The following is a 23,615-nucleotide window of genomic DNA, read 5'->3' on the forward strand; positions in this document are numbered from 1 at the left end:
GTGCCCAACCCTTATCTACCCCAACGCTTAGTACAATGCCAGGCCAATGCAACAGAATTAGTAAACCCATTCCCTGCCCATAATGAGCTTGCAGTCTAGAGGGACTGTAAGAAAGTGAGCTGGGGTGTAGTGGTAGAAGAGAGTAGACAAGAGGGAATGAGCTGAGTAAGCTTGTCAACAGGGAATGTGTCTACCAACTCTGTTATAGTGTTAGATCATACTCTGTCTAGTGCTTAGTTCAGTGCTCTGCACACAGAAAGTGCTCAATGAAATGGGATTGATCGATTGGGATTCTTTAAAGCCAGTGGTTGGAAGTTTCTGCTTGATATGGAGAGGAATGGGTAACCACTGAAGAGTTTTGAGTAATGAATGGGGAGATAGGTGCAAAGTGGCAAGAGGCAAAGTTTTCAGAAAATGATTTGGGCAGCAGAATGAGGTATGGCCTGGAGAGAGGTTGAGGTTGGAGACAAGAAGACGTAGACAGGAGGCTGATACTCTTGTTTTGTGGGGAGATGACCATGTGAAGGCTGTTTGGATAGAAGTGAAGGGGTGGAGTCACAAAATGATATGACAAGTGGTGGAATCTGTCATTTATTTATTCATATTAATGTCTGACTCACCCCTAGACTGTAAGCTCGTTGTGGGCAGGGAATGTGTGTGTTAGTTATTATTTTGTACTCTCCCAAGTGCTTAGAACAGTGCTCTGTACACATTAAGCGTTCAATAAATACAATCGAATAAATGAATGAATAACTGTTGAAAGGAGTCAAAAATGATACCAAAGTTCTGGGCTTCCATGAAGGGGTAATGGAAGAGATGTCAAAAGTGAGGTGGGGGAGTGAGTTTGGGAGGGAAGATGGAAGAGGTAATAATAATGATGGTATTTGTTAAGCGCTTACTATGTGCCAAGCCCTGTTCTAAGCGCTGGGGTAGATAGAAGGTAATCAAGTTGTCCCATGGGGGGCTCACAGACTTAATCCCCATTTTATAGATGAGGGAACTGAGGCACAGAGAAGTGAAGTGACTTGCCCAAAGTCACACAGCTAAGTGGCAGAGCCAGGATTAGGACCCACGACCTCCGACTCCCGAGCCCAGGCTCTTTCCACTAAGCCATGGTGCTTCTCACTGTGATGGAAAAGTGAGGTGGAGGAGTGAGTTTCAGAGGGAAGAAGAGAGGAGTTCAGTATTCGGCCGATGAGTCCTCCAGGGGCGATATCCTGCCCGCTGCCCATTAGGAGTTTACAGTCTAGAGGGGAAGACAGACATTAACATAAGTAAATAAGTACCTACCCCAGTGCTTGGAACAAAGCAAGCACTTAAAACACGATTACTATTAATCATTAATATTGTAGAGATGGTAGCTGAGGTTTAGTGAGCTCGCTGTGGGCAGGGAACATGTCTACCCACTCGGTTATATTGTATTCTCCCAAATCCAAGCACTTGAGAAAGTAAAAGTGCTCTTGTATTAACTGTGAACACTTAGTACAGTGCTCTGGGCCCACAGAAAGCACTCAGTAAAAACAATTGATTGATTGATATAAGGGAATCTAGGCAGAAGAGGAGCCAGTGTGGAAAAGAGAGAGAAAGAACGACCTTAGAAGTAAGAGGAGTCCCAGGAAAGAACTGGCTTTGACCTTTGGAAATAGGCACAAGTCCGAGCGGCGATCCAGGGTAGAAACAAGGTAAGAAAGAAGTAGCATGGTATAGTGGCTAGAGCATGGGCCTGGGTGTCATAAGGTCATGGGTTCTAATCCCATCATCACCACTTGTCTGCTGTGTGACCTTGGGCAGGTCACTGCCCTTCTCTGGGCCTCAGCTACCTCCTTTGTAAAATGGGGATTAAGACTGTGAGCCCCACGTGGCACAGGGACTGTGTCCAACCCGATTTGCTTGTATCCACTCCAGCAGTTAGTACAGTGCCTGGCATATAGTAAGCACTTAAATACCGTTATTATTAGTAGTATTATTAACAAACAAGGGGGTCTTTAGGTGGAGTCGAGTGGCTTTCCTAACGGTGTTCTTTTTCATTGCAGCTGCAGCTAGAGAAGCAGAAGGGGGAGATCCTGGGGGTGGTGATTGTGGAATCGGGCTGGGGCTCCATCCTCCCGACGGTCATACTGGCTAATATGATGAACGGAGGCCCCGCAGCCCGCTCTGGCAAGCTGAGCATCGGAGACCAGATCATGTCCATCAATGGGACCAGTTTAGTGGGTCTTCCTCTTGCCACGTGCCAAGGGATCATCAAGGTACCAAACCCTCTCGCCACCTCCTTTCTCTCTCCCTTTCCCCTCTTTCACCTCCCTCTCCGCCCGCCTTTCCTGCTCTTTGCCATCGATCTGCTCTTAGCCCGTGGTTGGTTTTTATTCATATTAATGTCTGTCTCTCCCTCTAGACTGTAAGCTCGTTGTAGGTAGGGAACAGGCCTGCTGAATGTTGGATCTTGCTCTCCCAAGTGCTTAGTGCAGTGCTCTGCCCATAGTAAGTGCTCAATAAATATCGATTGATTCACTGATTGGCAAAACAAACCGGATGACTTTGCATGTGCCGAAGGGGCGAAGGGAGAGGATCTCAGAGCTGGTGGGATGTAAATTCGTTTTGCTGACACTAAAGCCTGTCTGCTGGGAAGCCAGGCTGTGGGTCAGACTGGAGAACGCTGCAGTGAATACCCCCGTGAGCACGGGAGAGGGCTACCCCAAGGGGCGTTCTTTAGGAGTCTCGTTTACAGTGGAGTGGATGTCTCCAGTCCAATCTACCTCCCATTTCCTACTTCTCCCAGACGTTACAGCTCATTATTGTCTGGTGTGTCTTGCTGAGGTCTTCTTTCTCTACATAATAATAACACTAATAATATAATAAGAATTGGTTACTATGTGCCAAGCACTGTAATAATAATAATAATTATGGTATTGTTAAGTGCTTACTATGTGCCAAGCATTGTTCTAAGTACTGGGGTAGATACAAGTTAATCAGGTTGGACACAGTCTCTGTCCCTTATGGGGCTCACAGTCTTGTGCTCTATCCACTAGGCCACGCTGCTTCCCTAAGGGCTGGGGTAGATACAGGATAATCAGGTTGGACACAGTCCTTGCCCCACACAGATGTACAGTCTAAGTTGGAAGGGGGATCGGGTATTGAATCTCTACTTTACCGACGCAGAAACTGTGGCATGGAGAAGTGAAATGACTTGCCCCAGGTCACAAAGCAGGTAAGCGAGGGAGCCGGGATCCGAACCCAGTTCCTTTGACTCCTAGGGCCAGGATCTTTCCCACTAGGTCATGCTGCTTTCCACTATTACTGGGAAGGCGATTATGAGGGTTTAGGCTGTAGGATTTAGCGGATGAAAGTAGCTTTAACCCTCCCTTCTTTAAGGATATATATAGAATCTAGAGAGCTGCCAGCAGCCTGAAGAGGATGTTCACTACTTTTGCTGAGGCTAGTGAGTGATACGCAGAGCGGGCACATGGTTGATTCAGTAAACCCTACTTAAAGCTCACCTCCTCCAAGAGGCCTTCCCAGACTGAGCGCCCCCTTTTCCCTCCGCTCCCCCTCTATCCCCCCCCTTCACCTCTCCGCAGCTAAGCCCTCTTTTCCCCCCCTTCCCTCTGCTCCTCCCCCTCTCCCTTCCCCTCCCCTCAGCACTGTACTCGTCTGCTCAACTGTACATATTTTCATTACCCGATTTATTTTGTTAATGAGATGTACATCACCTTGATTCTATTTATTTGCTATTGTTTTAATGAGATGTTCATCCCCCTGAATCTATTTAATGCTATTGTTTCTGTCTGTCTGTCTCCCCCGATTAGACCGTAAGCCCGTCAAAGGGCAGGGACTGTCTCTACCTGTTACCAATTTGTACATTCCAAGCGCTTATTACAGTGCTTGGCACATAGCGCTCAATAAATACTTTTGAACGAATGAATGAATAAATGCTCTCTATAACAATAATATTATGGTATTTTTTAAGCGCTTACTATGTGACCAGCACTGTTCCAGGCATTGAGGAGATACAAGATAATCAGGTGGGACACAGTCCCTGTCCCAAATGTCTGGCACATAGCAAGCTCATATTTATCGAGTGCTTACTATGTGCAGAGCACTGTACTAAGTGCTTGGAAGAATCCAATATAACAGAGTTGATAGACACGATGCCATTACACTTCTCTCCCATTTCAGTAGAACCACTCCCCTGTCTTCTGCTTTTTATTTCACTCTTTTGTCTGCATTTTAATGTTGGTACTTCTGCTGCTCCCTCATTACAAGATAAGCTGCAGAGTCTACCTTGGTTGAACCACTTCCTTTCCCCTCCCTTTGAAGAATTTTGTCTGACTTGAATACAGTGATTCTAGCGCATTTCAATTTAGCATAGACCCGACAAATCCATTTAGTTTAGATGACATCTCTAGGCTGTTCATTCCCGAGCCATTGTTGTGAAATAGGATGTGAAAGGTAGCATTTTGAAAATTGCCATATGGTCACAAAAAATTTGGCTTCAAAATGTTTCATTATTGGTACATATTTCCATTGCTTACATTGCTATCTGATCATTATATTGGCTAAATGTTTGCTGTTTCCCCTTGAAAACACACACACACATACATATATTTACATGGTTTGGGCCAATTATTTGGATATTGGAAAGGTATTAGTGTTTTCTACATTCCTTCCTACAGGAAACCATAATTTGTTTGATACTCTTTTGATTTTCACTCTTATTTATTTGGAACCAACTAAGAGCGCTAACCTGGCTATAGCAGTAGAGTCAGACTTGGGCATCCAGCCCAACTTGACTCCTTCCTCCCGGCCTTGGCTAGTGGAGAAGGTAGTGGTGTGGTCCGCTTGGTCCAGCTTGCTGAACCTTCTGTTTGGTTCCCCTTGTGTGGACCAAAAAAGTGGCCTAATTTCTGGCCCTTCCCTGTCCTGGAGGGCCTGTGGATTACCGCAACGGAAGGCAAGGCCCTTGAAGTCTGCTAAGTTAACTGATTTATAGTTGCAGGGGAAGGGATTTGGATGAGGCAGGCCAGCTCAGCCACTCCACTCCAAGAGGCAAGAGCTTCAGCAAAGTCTGCTGGGTGACCTTGGGCAAGTCGTTTCACTTCTCTGGGTCTCAGTTATGTCATCTGTAAAAGAGGGATTAAGACTGTAAGCCCCATGTGGGACATGGACTGGGTCCGACCTGATTAGTTTATATCTACTCCAGTGCTAATTACAGCATCTGGCACCATACCATTACCCTGAGGGGAAAAAAAAAGCAAAGAAAAATGTCAGGTGGGGCTCCAAGCGTGGCCAGCATCTTGATATTTTCCTGTGTGTTTTTGGCAGGGTCTGAAGAATCAGACGCAAGTGAAATTGAACATCGTCAGCTGTCCTCCCGTCACTACTGTCCTCATAAAGCGGCCAGACCTGAAATACCAGCTGGGCTTCAGTGTGCAAAACGGAATTGTAAGTAATGTCTTTGCCGTCTAGGTTGGAAAATGGGTTAAATGCAAGGGGACCGATTTGTCTGGATGGGTGCTTTATCTGAATGCTCACCAAGACCCTGGCCAGTTGTCTTGGGAGTTCTGATCTGTGGCTGGGCCTCCCTGTGATTGTTATCCCGGTGTGGACTGTTCTGTCAGAAGCTGGGGCCATCGGATGGAGCAGCTTCCCATCCAAGGGGTTTCTTCCTAGTCACTGGGTGCCGAACAGCAGAGACACTTGTGGATCTGGAAAAGACCCTTCTTGGGGCCGTCCGGCAGACGTGGTTAAGGAGAGTACCACTGATGTGGAAATAAACAGATGCTACCAAGCCCGCTCCCCTAGGGGCTGAGGGGAGCCCTATCCAATAGGGACGGGCCATAGGAGAAGTTGGGGCAGGGCCTAGGGGTCCACCCAAGTAGGAGCCGGGGCCTGCGGATTTTGCTATTAATAATAATAATGATTTTTGTTAAGCGCTTACTAGGTGCCAAGCAGAGTTTTAAGCTCTGTGTTAGATACAAGGTAATCACTCCTTGTCCCACATGGGGGCTCATGGTCTTAATCCCCATTTTACAGATGAGGCAACTGAGGCCCAGAGAAGTGAAGTGACTTGCCCAAGATCATTCAGCAGACATGTGACAGAGCTGGGATGAGGACTCAGGTCCTCTGACTCCCAGGCCTGTGCTCGTTCCACTAGGCCACACTGTTTCCACGTGTTAGTCTGCACCGACCCTCTCTGCTGATTTGGTTAAAGGAGCATGGGTGAACAGCCTCTAAATTGCTCCAGGCCATCTCACAAGGGAGTTAGGGAGAATGAAGGAGCAGGGAGTCAGGACTTGGTTTCCTGTATATCTGGAGCTCGTGGTCCTAGGCTGGAAAAGACACACTGGAGCTCCTTCTGAGTCTTCTGAGTGGCGCTTAAAGGAAGGAATGTCCAGGAGTTTGCAGGGCTGTTCTGTGTTCATAGTTGCCACCGAGACACCCACTCTTTCCACCAGAATGGTACTTGTTAAGCATTTACTGTGTGCCAAGCGCCGTTCTAAGTGCTGGAGTAGATAGAAGTTAAGCAGGCTGGAAACAGCACTTGTCCCACATGGGGCTCACAGTCTTAATCCCCATTTTACAGATGAGGCAACTGAGGCCCAGAGAAGTGACTTGGCCAAGGTCACGCAGCAGAAGTGTGGTGGAGCTGGGATTAGAAGTCAGGTCCTTCTGCCTCCCAAGCCCATGCCTTATCCTCTAGGCCATATTGCTTCTCAGGGCTGCATAGGACTTTGTGATTTCTTCCCTCTCCCTCAGGGGCCTGGTCAAATTGTCCTGACTGCCCTAAATTAGTCTTATCCCTGCCAGAGGATGGAGAGGGGCTGTCTGCCCTGCTCCAGCTCTGCCCCAGCCTTGCATCAGAGCGGGACTAACTTAGCTTCCCCCTCCCTCCTTTCACCCTTCATAAGAAGATTGAACAGGCGAGGAAGTGATTGAAGGCTGGGCAGGAGGGGAGCAAAAGAAAGAGGAGAGGATAATGATAATAATGTTGATATTTGTTAAACGCTTACTACGTGTCAAGCACCGTTCTAAGCTCTGGGGTAGATACAAGCTAATCAAGTTAGACACAGTCCATGTCCTACATAGGGCTCACGGTCTTAATCCCCATTTTACAGATGAGGTAACTGTGGCCCAGAGAAGTGAAGTGACTTGTCCCAGGTCACACAGCAGACAAGTGGTGGAGCCGGGATTAGAATCCAGATCCTTCTGACTGAGGAAAGACAGAGAGATGGTGGGGAGGGCCCCTGAGTAATCCCTAATCTAGGGAAAGGAGGGATTGCATTGCCCCGAGGGTGCAGAGCAGACAGCCGTGAAGACTTCCGGAACAGACTGGGGAGTTTCTCGGCTGACCTTGAAGTAGGAGAGATGTGAGAGAACCTGGGCTAACAGGACCTTTTATACCCTAGGGTACGTTTAAAACATTAAAGATGAAATGAAAAGGCCATTATCCATCTTCTGGGTCTCTATGACATCTCAATTCAAGGTATTACTTTCTGCGCATCTTGGTCCCCTGAGCTCTTCTTTTTTTTAAAAAAAAAAAAAAGGATGATAGTGCTTGAATGCTCAAATTTAAAGAATTGTGAAAGAAAGGGGCTGTGAGGCTCTTAAAGGAACATTTTGAGAAGCAGCACAGCCTAGTGGAAAGATCATGGACCTGGGTTCTATTTCCGGCTCTGACACCCGTCTGCTGTGTGACCTTGGACAAATTGTTTCACTTTAATTGTGCCTCAAGTTACCTCATCTGTAAAATGAGGATTAAGACTTTGAGCCCTTCATGGGACATGGACTGTGCCCAACCTGATTAGCTTGTATCTACCCCAGTGCTAGTACAGTGCCTGGTACATAGTAAGTGCTTAACAAATACCGTTAGAAAAAAAAATTATTAGTGGAGGAGCTGAGGAAACCAAATACCTTTAGGAAGTTCTGGGCAGTGCTTCTCTTGGCTCAGCAGGGCCACAAGTGTCAGCTTAGAGAGAAATATGCATCTCTCTGGGGCACATTTCTGTGAGATGGAAGGGGCAAGCCCTGAAGAACTGTCATTTCTTGGGCTCTTCCCAGCTGCCGAATCGTTCCTCAGAACGATTCCAACTTCAGAAAGGACTTCGAATCTTGGCTCGTTGGTGCCAACAAGTCACAAGAGAGGCTGAGACTAGGGAAAGACGGGTTTCTCCTTGCCAAAGGCGAGTGTGACTCAACACTCACGGGACGTGGGGGCTGCTATGTGGATTAATGGCTCTGTAGCTGCATCTTTAGGTTTTATTTTATGTAACTAGCACTTTGTGATAAGCAGTTGAAAGGATGTAATTAGAGGTATGTAGGCGAAGCGGGTTGTTAGCGAGAGCTCAGCACCACCAAGTGGACAATCTGAATTTAGTTGGGTTTCCTGTCTGTTCCTTTGACGCAACAAGCCGAGATGAGGATAAGAGGGTTTTCTTTCCAGTCACCAGATCAGTGGGTTTGGGATTACGGTGTTGGAAGTCGGCAGGTGAAATTATAGGCAAGATGCATTGTTTGCTAAATGCAATATGTAGGAAGGCTGAGTCGATTCCAAGATTTTTATACTGGATGATTTCAGAATTGAATCCTAAAAGACGTTTAGGGCTAATTGCAAGTCTCTAATCCAAAGAGTTGTCTGCCATACTCGCTATAACTAAATCTCATCTTTCTCCTCCTCTTCTGTTTCCCTATTTCGGCCTTTCCAACTAATTGTCTATTAAAATCCTGAGAACTGAATATTTCTAACTCCACAGTCCAAAACAGTTCCTTCTATTACCGTAGCAGCAGGATTAGTCCAAGGTCTGCTTAGTTAATAGAGAGAAGACTCCATCTGAAAATGACCTTTTCATGAGGTGCTGTAGTTTTGTTTGTTTCATTAAAACCACCCGCAGTTCAGCAAAGGCTGTAAAGCCTGCTGTGAGTTCTCCTATGGAGAAGAGAGAACAGTACCAGGCGCCATAAAGAGCCAATCTAGCAGCTCAGCAAAGGATGTTTACATAACAATGATGGTATTTGTTAAGTGCTTACTCTGTGCCAAGCACTGTTCTAAGCACTGTAGGACTGTCACTTGTGCACTGTTTTTTTTTTTTACCAGAAACCTGGACACATGGGTAAATGGTCATTTTTAGCAGTCAGTTTCTACATAAAGGATATTGAGGAGTGGGTTCGCATTTGTATCTATTATTTATTACCCTGTTTATTTTGTTAATAAGGTGTATATCTCCTTCATTTTATTTATCTTGATAATGCCTTGTTTTCGTTTTGTTCTACAGTGCTTTGCTGTCTGTCTCCTCCATTTAGAATGTGAACCCGTCATTGGGCAGGGATTGTCTCTATCTGTTGCCGAATTGTACATTCCAAGCACTTAGTACAGTGCTCTGCACATAGTAAGCGCTCAATAAATACCATCGAATGAATTCCTACAGAAGGCTTCTAAGGCTACAGATAAAGAAATGGTGATTGAAAAGCAGCATGGTCTAGTGGATGTAGCTTGGGCCTGGGAGCCAGAGAGGGTACTTGGGTTCTAATCCTGGCTCCACCACTTGCCTGCTGTGTGACCTTGGGCATGTCACTTCACTTCTCTGTGTGCTCAAGTTTCCCGAACTGCGAAATGGGGATTCAGTGCCCTCCTATTTTAATTGTGAGCCCCATGTGGGACAGGGACTCAATTCAGCCTTTTTAACTTGTCTCTACTCCAACACTTAGAATAGTACTCTGAACAGTATTTGTTATATAAGTCTTTAACAAATACCAAAAAAAAAAGTTTTTTGTCCCAGGATGGGTTTTGAGACTCAATCAATCAATCAATGATATTTCCTGAGAACTTGCTGTGTGCAGAGCACTGTACTAAGCACTTGGGAGAGTACAATACAGAAGAGTTGGTAGTCATGTTCATTGCTCACAACAAGCTTGAGTCTTTGGGTCTTAGGACACAATGTTTAAAAATGAGTTCCAGATGAAAAATTCCCTCTCTTCTTGTTGTTGCAGGCTCTGGGAGGAAGGGAGGTTAACAAAGTCCATGCCAACATTTCTAATTTCCCTTTTTGCACTTGTGAATTTTGTTGTACTCTCCCAAGTGCTTAGTACAGTGTCCCTCTGCACATAGTATGTGCTCAATAAATATGACTGATATGTGTACATGAGTGTGTGACTAAGCATATATGCTTCAGTCATCCATTCACAAACAGTTCTGGCAGAGGAGTGGGTGGGGCATCCTTTCTCTGAACAAGGATTCTGTAGGTGTCTGGAATAGACAGTTCCTTGCTTTAAGCCTTCCACAGTTACCCAGAAGGAGTAATGACCATGTAATTATTGTCTTCCTTCCCTAATAATAATGATAATGGGACTCGTTAAGCATTTACTATGTGTTCTAAGCACTCAGGTACATACAAGTTAGTCAGGTTGGACTAACCTTGTCCCCATTATACACACGAGGCAACTTAGGCACAGAGAAGTTAAGTGGCCTACCCAAAGTCACCCAGCAGACACGTGGCAGAACCGGAATCAGAACCCAGGTCTATCTAGGTCCTTCTCCCAGGCCTGTGCTCCATCTACTAAGCCGAACTGCTTCCTTGCAGATGGAAGCACTGTGCTAGGTTCTCCCCAGGCCTCCTACCTCCAAGGGGAGCGAACTGAGGTAGAACCAAGGTAGATTGATCTCAGCAGTGCTAGTATCTGGCCAGCTGGTGGCCGGGGAGATTTTAGGACATGTAGAGGCAGTGATGATGAAACCTAGGAAAATAATAATAATAAAGTTGGGATTTGTTAAGCGCTTACTATGTGCAGAGCACTGTTCTAAGCGCTGGGGGGGAGATACAGGGTAATCAGGTTGTCCCACATGAGGCTCACGGTCTTCATCCCCATTTTACAGATGAAGTAACTGAGGCACAGAGAAGTTAAGTGAAGTAGACTCATATCTGCTGCTCTCTTATTGCAACCGAGCAACGTCACTCTGCTCCCTTAATGCCAACCTACTCACTGTACCTCCTTCTCAGCTGCCTCACCACCGACCCCTCACTCACATGCTGCTTCTGGCCTGGCACTCCTTCCCCCTTCATAGCCAACAAACCAGCAGTCTCCCCACCCTCAAAGCCTTATTCAAATCAAGTCTTCTCCAACAGGCCTGTGCAACTGAGCTCTTATCTCCCCTCCTCCCACTCCCTTCTTCGTCAGCTTCTCTTGGATTTGTACCCCTTTATTCTATTAGCGCTTACTATGTGGCAGGCACCGTACTAAAAGTTGGAGTGGATACAAGATAATCGGGTTGGACACGGTCCATGTCCGACATGGGGCTCACAGTATTACAGATGAGGTTACTGAAGCACAGATGAATTAAATGACTTGCCCAAGGAAACGCAGCAGGCAAGTAGCATAGCTCAGTGGAAAGAGCACAGGCTTTGGAGTCAGAAGTCCTGAGTTCGAATCCCAGCTCTGCCACTTGTCAGCTGTGTGACTGTGGGCAAGTCACTTGACTTCTCTGTGCCTTAGTTACCTCATCTGCAAAATGGGGATTAAGACTGTGAGCCCCACGTGGGACAACCTGATTCCCCTGTGTCTCCCCCAGCGCTTAGAACAGTGCTCTGCACATAGTAAGCGCTTAACAAATACCAACATTATTATTAAGTGACAGGGGCAGGATTAGAACCCAGGTCCTTCTGATTCCCAAGCCTATGTTCTATCCACTAGGCCACACTGCTTCTGCTTGATGAGGAAAGGGATGGGAAACCATTTTATGTTTTTCAGGAATGGATAGATACTTTGCACTACAACAATTTAGAAAGACGATCTGGGTAGCAGAGTGAAGTTCGGACCAGATAAGGCTAGAGAAGCAGTGTGGCTTAGTGGAAAGAGCACGGGCTTGGGAGCCAGAGGATCCCGGCTCTGCCACTTGTCAGCTGTGTGACCGTGGGCAAGGCACTTCACTTCTCTGGGCCTCAGTTCCCTCCTCTGTAAAATGGGGATGAAGACTGTGAGCCTCATGTGGGACAAACTGATTACCCTGTTATCTACCCTAGCACTTAGAACAGTGCTCTGCACATAGTAAACGCTTAACAAATACCAACAGTATTATAAGGCTGAGACTGTAGACCTAGAGGTGAGTAGTGGGGCAGATAACCTAGTCAACTTGGGATATCGCAAATGGTTAGACCAGCCTCGTGGCTCTTTGGATGGGAGCAAGGAGTCGATCCTGGAAATGTTGGGGAAGAAGAACTGACCAGATTTGGCAACAGACTGAATTTGGGGGATGAAAGGGAGGGAGATTAGTCAAGATTAGTGCCCAGGTTGTGAACTTGAGAGTCAGCTCAGTTCCCAAGCTCTGAGCCCAGCCTTGCCCTTCTTCAGGTTCTCAAAGTCCTCTCTCTCCTCCCGCCTTTTCCTCAGCTGCAGCCGGGGCCAGCGCTAAGGCTCTGCTGTGCTTTACTGCCCTCAGCCAAACTTTGCTCTCTTCTGCCCCAAAAGGGTGCCTGCCCCTCCATCCCGCTCTCCCTTACACAGTCCAGGTGGTCTTGGGTCGGGCAGTCCCAGGGCTGCTTTAATAATAGTAATGGTAATAATAGTAATAGTTTTTGTTAAGCACTTACTACGTGCCAAATACTGTACTAAGCGCTGGGGTGGAGACAAGCAAATTGGGTTGGGAACAGTCCCGGTCCCTCGTGGGGTTCACAGTCTCAATGCCCATTTTACAGATGAGGTAACCAAGGCACAGAGAAGTGAAGTGACTTGCCTGAGGTGACCCCATCAGACATGTAGCGGAGTCAGGATTAGAACCCAGGACCTTCTGACTCCCAGGCCCATGCTGCTTGAACCAGGTCCCCCACAGCCTTGACATCAGACTACATCTCGGGCTGTGGTGCTTTGTGCCCCATTACCAGGGAGGACCCAGGACTGCTCTGGCTGGGGCGCGGGGAGGTGTTCCTGCATCGGCTCCTGGAGCGGGCGGGGGTCGGGGGGCCATGGAGGGGGCACTAGGACTACCACAGAGTAGGGAATCTTCCATTCCCGGTGGTTCCCAGGGGTCAGCCCGCGTCGTATCGCCGGGTAACAGAAGCGGAGTCGGTGAAATGAGACATTTAGTAGATTCTTGGACTTCTCCTGGTTGATCTATTACAAGTTGTCTCAGAGTGCAACAGGAAAGTTCTTCCAGATGAAGCCAATAAATCTGTATGAATTCATCCCTGTTATGATTCTTTTTTCCCCACTGACCCAGAAAATAGGACATAGGCTGCTGCCCAAATCAATCATTGTGCTCTGGAGTGTTTTTAGAGCAGCTAGATTTGAATGAAAAATAGAGACTCAGATGTTGGAGCATCCGTCCCACCTTTGCCCAGACTGGATACTGTTTTGAAGGGACATCTCTTCCAAGAGGGCTTCTCTAAGTCCTCTTTTCCTTTTCTCCCACTTCCTGCTGCATCTCCCTGACTTGCTCCCTTTACTCCTCCTCTCCCCTCCCATATCTGCAATTTATTTATTCATATTAATGCCTGTCTCCCCCTGTAGACTGTAAGCTCCTTTTGTGCAGGGAATGTGTCTGTGATATCGTATTCTCCCAAGCACTTAGTACAGTGCTCTGCACACAGTAAGCCCTCAATAAATATAACTGATTCTTCCAAACCCCTTCCTGATGATGATGGTATTTGCCAAGCACTTACTACGTGTCAAGCACTGTTCTAAGTGCTGGGATACATATAAGATAATCGGGTTGGATACAGTTCCTGTCCTATATGGGACTCACAGTCTTAATCCCCACTTTACAGACAAAGTAACTGAGGCATAGAGAAGTGAAATGACTTGCCGAGGTTCATACAGCATACAGGTGCCAGAGCTGGGATTAGAACCCAGTTCCTTCTGACTCCAAGGCCCGTGCTCTATCCACCAGGTCATGCTGTTAGACTGTAACATTCCGATTAGACTGTAAGCCCGTCAAAGGGCAGGGACTGTCTCTTCCTGTTACCGATTTGTACATTCCAAGCGCTTAGTACAGCGCTCGGCACATAGTAAGCGCTCAATAAATACTATTGAATGAATGAATGCCGTCAAATTTAAATGCATGCGATGTACCAATCATTTCCAAGTACTAAGCACTGGAGTAAACGCAAGTTAATCAGAGTGGACAGAGTTCCTGTCCCACAAGAGGTTGCAGTCTAGTTTGGAGGGAGAATGGGTAGTGAATCCCCATTTTATAGATGATGAAACTGAAGCACAGAGAAGTGAACTGTCTTGCCCAAGATCACACGGTAGGCAAATGGCAGAGCCACTGTTAGAACCCCAGTCTTCAGTTATGTCCCACATATACAAGACAGTGCCTGTTTTTATTTTTTTTTTAAATGGTATCGTTAAGCGCTTATGACGCTCTAAGCACTGGGGTGGCTACAAGGTAGTCTGTTTGGACACAGTCCCTGTCCCACATGAGGCTCACAGTCCGAGTCTGAGGGAGGAGGATTTAATCTCCGTTTTACAGATGAGGTAACTGAGGCCCAGAGAAGTGAATTGACTAGCCCAAGGTCGCACAGCAGACAAGTAGCCGGGCTGGGATGAGAACCCAGGTCCTCTTGCTCCCAAGCCCATGGTCTTTCCACTAGGCCACGCTGGTTAGGGGAGTCCAATAAAAGACCCCTGTCGGCCACCCTCTCCACGAGTTCTAAAGCTCCTGAAGGACAATATTCCCCTCACTCCTCAGGCAGCCAGAACACCATGTAATCATCATCAGTGATGCTGCCTACAGGATCGATGTCACAGCGGGGGTGGTGTTGGGAGGATGTAACAATGCTCTCACAGACCTGACAGGGAGCAGAGGACCACCTGACACTGACAATTTGTCACAAGAAATGTTTCCTCCAGGAAGCAGAGTCCTCTGGGGCGCTCAGAGCACGTAGTGGAGCGTGTCTCATCTAGCCAGCCGTTCTGCTCAATCAGATTTCGCAGGCGAATTCAGCGGTGACTGACTGGTAAATCCAAAGAAAAAAGAGGCTGGGTAACAAACAGTCCAGGGAATGTCACTTTTTATTGTTGTGTTGCACTTTTCCAAGCGCTTAGTACAGTGCTCTGAACACAGTAAGTGCTCAATAAGTACGATCGAATAAATGAATGAAGCGATGGCCTTGAGGGGTGCGGGTACCGGAGTCTGTCTTGTTTCAGTCTCGCTGGGTGGCCTCGGGTTATATTCCTGTTATATTCCTGTTTTCAGAGGACAGAAAGCTCCTGCTTGCAGCGTTGAAACGTATCGATCAGTCAGTGGTATTTTTTGAGCGCCTACTCTGTGCGGAGCACAGTTTTAAGGGTCTGGGAGAGTACAAGAGTTTCGACAGGCATGATCCCTGCCCGCAAGGAGCTTACAAGCTACCAGGGAAGACAAACACTTAGAGAATTCACATGTAGAAGAAGGAAAGTGAGGTATGGGCATGAGCTAAGGCTTAAGTAATTGGATGTGTAAAATGTGTTCAGAGTGGGCTGAGAAATTGTCTACCAATTCTATTATATTGTATTCACCCAAGTGCTTAGTACAGTGCTCTGCACACAGTAAGTGCTCAATAAACACGATCAGTTGATTGATTTATGCAGGAGGATAATAATGTTGGTATTTGTTAAGTGCTTACTATGTGCTGAGCGCTGTTCTAAGCGCTGGGGTAGTTACAGGGTAATCAGATCGTCCCACATGAGGCTCACAGTTAATCCCCATTTTACAGATGAGGTAACTGAGGCACAGAGAAGTGAAGTGACTTGCCCACAGTCACACAGCTGACAAGTGGCAGAGCGGGGAGTCGAACCCGTGACCTCTGACTCCCAAGCCCGGGCTCTTTCCACTGAACCACGTGGATGTGGATATGCAGTTACTCTGGTGATGTACAAGTGCTGGAGTGGCAGTTACAGGGAAGGGAGGCAGTTTTACCTAATAGGAAATACATAGACCTGCGAGTCAGAGGGCCAGGGTTCTAATCCTGGCTCCACCACCGGTTTGCTGTGTGACCTTGGGTCTGTCACTATCTTTTCTTCGTCTCAGTTCCCTCATCTGCAAAATGGCGATTCAGTACCTATGCTCCCTCCTACTTAGAATGTGAGCCCCATATGGGACGTGATGATCTCGTGTCTACCCTTGCATTTATTACAGTGCTTAACAAACAGTATGGACTTACCGAATTCCACAGTTATTATTATTTTTATTATTATTATGCAGGTAAGATTAGAAATTAGTTGAGGAAGCCCTCCTGGAGGAGATGAGACTCAGTGTGGCACAGTGAAAAGGGCATGGGCCTGGGAGACAGAAGACCTGGGTTCTAATCCCAGATCTACCTACTTACCTGCTGAGTGACCTTGGGGAAGTCACTTAACTTCTCTGTGCCTCAGTTTCCTCATTTATAAAGTGGGACTTAAATCTTACTTCCTCCTACTTAGATTGTGAGTTCCATGCGGGACAGGGACTATGTCTGACCTGATGACTTTGTATCTGCCCCGGTGATTAGAACAGTGATAGACACATAGTAAGTCCTTACCAAATACTATACCTATTAACTACTATCATTAGGTGATCTTAGGAAGGCTTTGAAGAGAGGAAGAGCTGAGGTCTGCTGGACTGGAAGTGGAAGGGAATCCCAAGATGAGGCAATCAATCAACCAATCAATTGTATTTATTGAGAGCTTACCGTGTGCAGAGCACCGTACTAAGCACTCGAGGGAGTACAATATATCAGAGTTGGTCGACACGTTCCCTGCCCAAAAGGCGCTTACAGTCTAGAGGGGGCGAAGGCCACTAAAATAAAATACGGATATGTACATAAGTGCTGTGGGGCTGAGGGTGGGGTGAATAAAGGTACAAATCTAAGTGCAAGGGTGATGCAAGAGGGAGAGGGAGTCGGAGAAATGAGGGCTTGGTCAGGGAAGGCCGCAGGGGTAGAATGTGAACAAGAAGTCAGCCAAGAGAGAGATGAAAAAGAGGTACAGTAAGTATGTTAATTTGAGATGAACCAAGATTGCAAGCTGGGGTATAGTGGGAGAGAAGAGTGGATAGGTAGACCTCCCTCTAACTGCAGCTCGTTACGGGTTAGGAACCTGTCTGCTAATTCTGTTGTCTTGCACTATCTCAGTTGCTTAGTACAGTGCTCTGTATGTAGTAAGTACTCAGTAAATATGATTGACTGATTGATAGGTAGGAGGGAGAGAGCAGGTCGAGGACTTTTAAGCCAGAAGTAAGGAACCAGGTTGTAAAAGGTCAAGAAGGGAGGAGGAGGAGAAGTCGAGGCAGCAGATGTAGACAAACCATTAGATGAGTTTAGACAGGAATGGGAGGAGGGAGATGGGGCAATAGCTGCTTGGTAGAGAGGGTGGCCTTAGGATAGCGTAGAGGAGGGTTTGCTTAAAGGCAGAGGGGCTGAAGATGATGGGCACAGATAAAAGAGTGGATGAAAGTGTTTTTAGAAGGTGGACACGTGTGAGGTTAGTGGCACAGGTCGGGGCCATTTTTGAAAGCTGATGGGATTTCCTCTTGAGTGACCACTGGGTTCAGTTTCGAACATGTTAAGTTTGCTTCTGTGCATGCAAATTGCCTTCTGATCTTGTAACATCCATTCTCAGAATCTTTCAAGGGCCTTGGTTTGTCTTGGACATATGGGCACAGATGTGATTCATTCTGGCGATAATTTCACAGCTACCTGGATGGCAGAATGAATACACTTAGATTTGCACTCTTTATTCACCCCTCCCACAGCCCCACTGCACTTAGGTACATATCCGTGAATCATTTATTTATATCAGTATCTGTCTCCCATCTAGACAGTAAGCTCTATGGACAGGGAACCTATCAACTCTGTTATATTGTACTCTCCCAGAGCTTAGTACAGTGCTCTGTAAGCGTTCAATAAATACGATTGATCGATGGGTGGTCCTTTAGAAGAACACCTGCTCTTGATTTTCTGCTTTGAGGCTTTGCCAGCAGAGGCTCTGTTAATCTAGTCTCTCTTCCTGATATTTCCTCTGCCGCACACCTTCCCCCGGTCTGGAAACTATCCTAGATCTGTGACCCACAGATCAAAAATTACGTATTTATGTTAGCGTCTGTCTCCCCTCTAGACCGTCAGCTTGTTGTGGGCAGGGAACGGGTCTACCAATTCAGTTATATCGTTCTCTCCCAAGCGCTTAGTACAGGGCTCTGCACTTAGTAAACACTCAATAAATGCCATCGACTGGCTGTGACAGAGGCTCCGCAGTAAATGGGAGTGTTGGTGTCCTGAGTTTTGTGTCTGAGAAGAATGTTTTCTGGAATGGCATTCTCAGCTATACCACCTCTTTGAGTTTGGAGGTCACAAATGTAGGGGGGTATCACATCATGTTGGAGCATTAACAAATGCCATTATTATTATTATTGTTACTCCTTCCCTGGCCCTTTTTCCCGTTTCTAAACACCCCCTTTCCCACAGGAGCTCTTTTTTACTACTACGCTCGGCCACTTGTCAGCTGTGTGACTTTGGGCAAGTCACTTAACTCCTCGCTGCCTCAGTTACCTCATCTGTAAAATGGGGATTAAGACTGCGAGCCCCATGTGGGACAACCTGATTCCCCTGTGTCTACCCCGGCGCTTAGAACAGTGCTCGGCACATAGTAAGTGCTTAACAAATCGCAACATTATTATTATTATTAGTTTTCTACCCCCTTCTCTCCTCCATTAACACCATTCTAAACAGAAAAAAGAAGCAGTGTGGCCTACTGGATAAAGTACAGGCCTGGGAGTCCGAAGGACAGGGATTCTAATCCCGGCTCTACCTCTTGTCCGCTGTGTGAGCTCGGGCAAGTCATTTCACTTCCTCTGTGCCTCAGTTACCTCATCCGTAAAATGGGGATTGAGACTACGAGCCCCATGTGGGACATGGACTGTGTCTAGTCCGATTAGCTTGCATTCACCCCAGGGCTTAGTACAGTGTCTGGCACAGAGTAAGGGCTTAATGAATACCAATAAAATTACCAAACAAGCAAATAGACCAACAGAAAATGAGACCGTGGTGTTCTAGCTTAAGAAACGAGCCCGAATGCTTACCGCCAGGGGAGAAAGCTCCCACGGAGTCTAGAGGGGGCCACAGACATTAAAGCAAATTACAGATAGGGGAAATGGTAGCATTTAAGGATAAAGCTCCTTGGACAGGTCCACCTAAGTAGATGTGGAGGGGGGCGGGACGGAGACCGTGAATCAGTGCCCCAGTGGGTTCTGCACATATGGTTATCTTTGGTTCCCACTGGCTGATATAAGGAGCCCCTTCTCCAACCTTATTTTTCTCACCCATCTTTTATTCACAGTACACTGATTTCCATCCTGATCCATCCTACTCAGATCCCCAGTCAAGGAGGAGGAAAGTATATAAATTTGAGTTCAGACTAGTTGCAAACTCCTCTTTGTGTCTTTGCCCCCTTGTACATCTCACAGGAATGGTGAAATAGATACAGCATGGGCCTGGGAGTCAGAAGGCCATGGGTTCTAATCCTGGCTCCTCCACTTTTCTGCTGTGTAACCCTGGGCAAGTAACTTCACTTCTCTGGGCCTCAGTTCCCTCATCTGTAAAATGGTGATTGAGACTGTGAGCCCCACGTGGGACAGGGACTGTTTCCAACCTGACTTGCTTGTATCCACCTCAGCGCTTAGTACAATGTCTGTCAGCCAGTGGTATTTATTGAGCATTTGCTGTGTGCAGAGCACTGTACTAAGCACTTGGGAGAGTACCATATAGCAATAATAGAACAGACACGTTCCCTTTCCTCAGTGAACTTACAGTCTGTCTCCCCAGCTATTCTGTCGGCTTCTTGAGGTTAGGGATTGTGTCTATGACCTCTATCTTATTCTCTCAAGAGCCTAGTACAGGCTATAAGCATGCTATAAGCATTCAATCAATCAATTGTATTTCCTGAGCACATACTGTGTGCAGAGCACCGTACTAAGCTCTTGGGAGAGTACAAATATAACAGAGTTGGAAGACACGTTCAGCGAATACCAGCGATCGACCGATCGCTTGATTCAGTCCCAGCTCTGCCACTGACTCATGGCATGAGTCTATTGGTGCCAATTACCTAGAAAGTTGAGGCAGAGTTCACATTGACTTGAACGGACCAGGTTTTCTTGGCTAAAAATTCTCTCTCGAAATACCTGAATGATGCAAGCCACAGGGATTTGGGGATGTGAATTATGTAGATCATTTTCATATGCAGATCCTGAGGCCGAATGTGGCTTTAGGCAACCCCTGTTTCACCTCAGTTTCAGGCAGTCAATCAATCATTGTGCGCAGAGTTCTGTTCTAAGTGCTTGGGAGAGTACAATGCAGCAATATAACAGACACATTCCCTACCCACAACAAGCTAACAGACCAGGCGGGAGAGAGACTTTAGTATCAATAAATGAATTATGGATATGTACGTAAGTGCTGTAAGGCCGGGAGGGGGGTTGAATAAAGGGAGCAAGTCAGGGTGATGCAGAAGGGAGTGGGAGAAAAGGAAAGGAAGGCTTAGTCAGGGAAGGCCTCTTGGAGGAGATGTGTCTTCAGTAAAGCTTTGATTGGGGGGAAGTCATTGTCTGTCGGATATGAGGAGGGAGGGCGTTCCAGGCCAGAGGCAGGACATCAGAAAGGAACGGGTCATTCTTGCCTTTTGGGACTCACGGGGGAGAACAAAATGGAGGACTGAGATGGGGACAAAAGATTTGAGGTCTTATTCAAAATGGGTTAGAATTAACCCAAAGACGATTAATACCCTCCTGCTTATCTCGGATCTTCCCTCAGCTGAAGGTGAACGGGCTGCCTGCCATCCGCCATGTCAGGGACAGTGTATTTATCAGGCTCCTTTCCATCCCGCTGGCTATTTTCTGCCTGATTAATATATAAAAATTTCATGTGGCAGGTGGCAAACTTTAATTTTCAGACCCAGCAGTTAAATGAGATATATAGCTACGCGAGACGGCCCGGCTAAATCGGGGTAATATCGTGGAGGAGATTTTGTCATCTGTGTGATTAGGAAGAGCGCTCTCTGCAGCGTCTGATGTGCTCTGTGTGTGAGGGAAACCAAGGTTGTAATTCCGCGGCAGGGCCCTGCTGACACCGTTAGCCGTGAAAGCGCGGTTCAAGTGGTTTATGATCCACAGCAGAACCCTGAGATCTAATTACAGCCGAGTATTGAACGGCTGGCGTGTGTTGTTATTTACGGGGCCGGCTCCGGCATCATTCAGGAGGTAGAAGGAACTCTTGTTGCCAAGTGAGAAGTAATGGCTAGAAAGGCGTTCGGTCCTCCCTGAGGCTGCTATGTCCCTGATTCAAGAGCAGGAGTTTGTACCGGATTGTCCTTGGCCAAGTTACTGGACTAGTGAGGTTACCGTCGGCGTGGTCTAGTGGATAGAGTACGGCCCTGGGAGTCGGAAGGACGTGGGTTCTAATCCCAACTCCGCCACTTGTCTTCTGTGTGATCTTGGGCGAGTCACTTCTCTGTGCCTCAGTTCCCTAATCTGTAAAATGGGGATTAAGGCTGAGAGCCCCATGAGGGACAGGGACTGTGTCCAACCCGATTTGCTTATATCCACCCCAGCGCTTAGTATGGAGCCTGGCATGTTGTAAGCGATTAACAAATCCAGCAGTTATTACCGTTATCGTTATATTTCCCCAAAGCCAACGTGTCAGAGTGCGGCCAGAGTTAGGAAAGTGATTAGGCCACCACCAGCAGTATGGGGCTTCTGAATCCGTTCCCTCCTCGAGATAGAAGCAGCATGGCTTAGTGCCTAGAGCACAGGCCTGAGAGTCAGAAGGACCTGGGTTCTAATCCTGGCTCCGCCACGTCTGCTGTGTGACCTTGAGCGAGTCACTTCACTTCCCCGGGCCTCAGTTACCTCAACTGTAAAATGGGGATTAAGACTGTGAGCCCCACCTGGGACAGGGACTGTTTTTAACAAGTACAGTGCTTGGCACATAGTAAGTGCTTAACAAGTACCATCATTATTATTATTATTATATCCAGGGGTCAGGGGTCAGTCACACCTGCCAGCAGGCCCAGGATGTGGGGTTTAACTCCTGGAGGGAGAAGCAAAGGATTCCTAAGATTTATTCATTCATTCAATCTTATTTATTGAGCACTTACTGTGCGCAGTGCACTATACTAAGCACTTGGAAGAGTACAATAATAATAATTGTGGTATTTGTTAAGCACTTATTATGTACTAAACACTGGGGTGGACACAAACAAATCAGGTTGGACACAGTCTCTGTCCCACGTGAGTCTCCCAGTCTCAATACAACAATAAGCAGAAACATCCCCTGCCCTGTCTGCCAATTGTGTTGTACTGTCTCAGTCGCTTAGTACAGTGCTCTGTATGTAGTAAGTACTCAATAAATATGATAGATTGACTGATTGATAGGTAGGAGGGAGAGAGCAGGTCGAGTACTTTTAAGCCAGCAGTAAGGAACCAGGTTGTAAAAGGTCAAGAAGGGAGGAGGAGGAGGAGGAGAAGTCGAGGCAGCAGATGTAGACAAACCATTAGATGAATTTAGACAGGAATGGGAGGAGGGAGATGGGGCGAAAGCTGCTTGGTGTAGAGAGGGTGGCCTTAGGATAGCGGAGAGGAGGGTGTGCTTAAAGGCAGAGGGGCTGAAGATGATGGGCACAGATAAAAGAGTGGGTGAAAGTCTTCAGGGAGGCCCGGAGGACCTTAGGTAGACAAATAAGTAGGAGAGTTTTTGCATGAAGCAAAGATCTGATGGCTCTGCCTCGATCAGGCCGGAAGAGTCCCCGTTCCCGAGGTGAGGAGGGGTGCTGTCCCATTGGGCTGCACACTCCAGCTCGGGGGCCAGTGGTTCCCGGCTTCTGGCCAGAAGGGGAGATACAGGGTGGTCGGGGAAGGGGGCGGGGAGGGAGAAAGGAGGTCAGCAGTGTCTCAGAAAGGAGGATGAGACTAGAACAAATAGTGGGTTTTGCAACATTTAGTGTCTGTGAAGACCCCCCCAGCCTCCAAGACACACACTCGTCGCTTGGCAACACAACCGCCGGAGGCCTCACGGAGCTCATAAACCTCAGCTGAAAGTGTACGGTGATTAACAGGGAAAGAAATATCCCGTGATTTGCTTTATAGTTTCTCAGACATGCTCGCAGGACCCCCCTCCGTCCCTTCCCTTCCCTCCGCCCCCAGGGACTCCAGGGTCCATTCCTGCTCGACTGGCAAAGCTCAGAACTTAGGAACCGGAAGTCCCGCGGCCCCAATTCACTTCAGTTTGGCATCTTATTGGCTCACCGGGGTTGTCCAGCGGGGAGAGATGAGGCTTCAAGCTGCGTTGGCATCACGCGGGGGGCCTTTGCCTCAAACCATGAAAGGGGCTCTTTGGTTGTCTCAAAAGCATGTCAGGGAGCAGGAGGAATGGGACTTGTGAAGGGGAGAGAGAGAGACATCTTTTCCCTCCCAATGAAAGCTGCCCGCGATGTGGAGACAAAGCTACTTCAATCTCAAAAGCTGCTTTTCTTCCCTCTCTGTGCCGAGTCCATTTTTTATTGCAAACCGCAATCATTATGGGATATTGGTTTCGGTCTAGCTTTTATATTGTAAATCCCCACTTATAAACCTAGGGAGACATGGAGTGGAGTGCACGGATGTGCATCAGGGAAAAGAGACAGGAAAGGAA

At 47.2% G+C, this 23,615-nt stretch overlaps 1 protein-coding gene across 4 annotated transcripts in view; it reads left to right on the forward strand.

The window, feature by feature from the left end:
* APBA2 (amyloid beta precursor protein binding family A member 2) overlaps window positions 1–23,615 on the forward strand; it is a 284,562-nt gene that overhangs the window by 237,388 nt on the left and 23,559 nt on the right. For all 4 annotated transcript variants that reach the window (XM_029066265.2, XM_029066267.2, XM_039912036.1 and 1 more), the window contains 2 exons: window positions 2,034–2,246; window positions 5,320–5,439. In XM_029066265.2, coding sequence (XP_028922098.1) covers window positions 2,034–2,246; window positions 5,320–5,439 — 333 coding nt within the window. The remainder of the gene's footprint in view (window positions 1–2,033; window positions 2,247–5,319; window positions 5,440–23,615) is intronic.

This window comes from Ornithorhynchus anatinus, chromosome 5, assembly GCF_004115215.2.
Source record: "Ornithorhynchus anatinus isolate Pmale09 chromosome 5, mOrnAna1.pri.v4, whole genome shotgun sequence".
Classification (NCBI taxonomy): Eukaryota; Metazoa; Chordata; class Mammalia; order Monotremata; family Ornithorhynchidae; genus Ornithorhynchus; species Ornithorhynchus anatinus.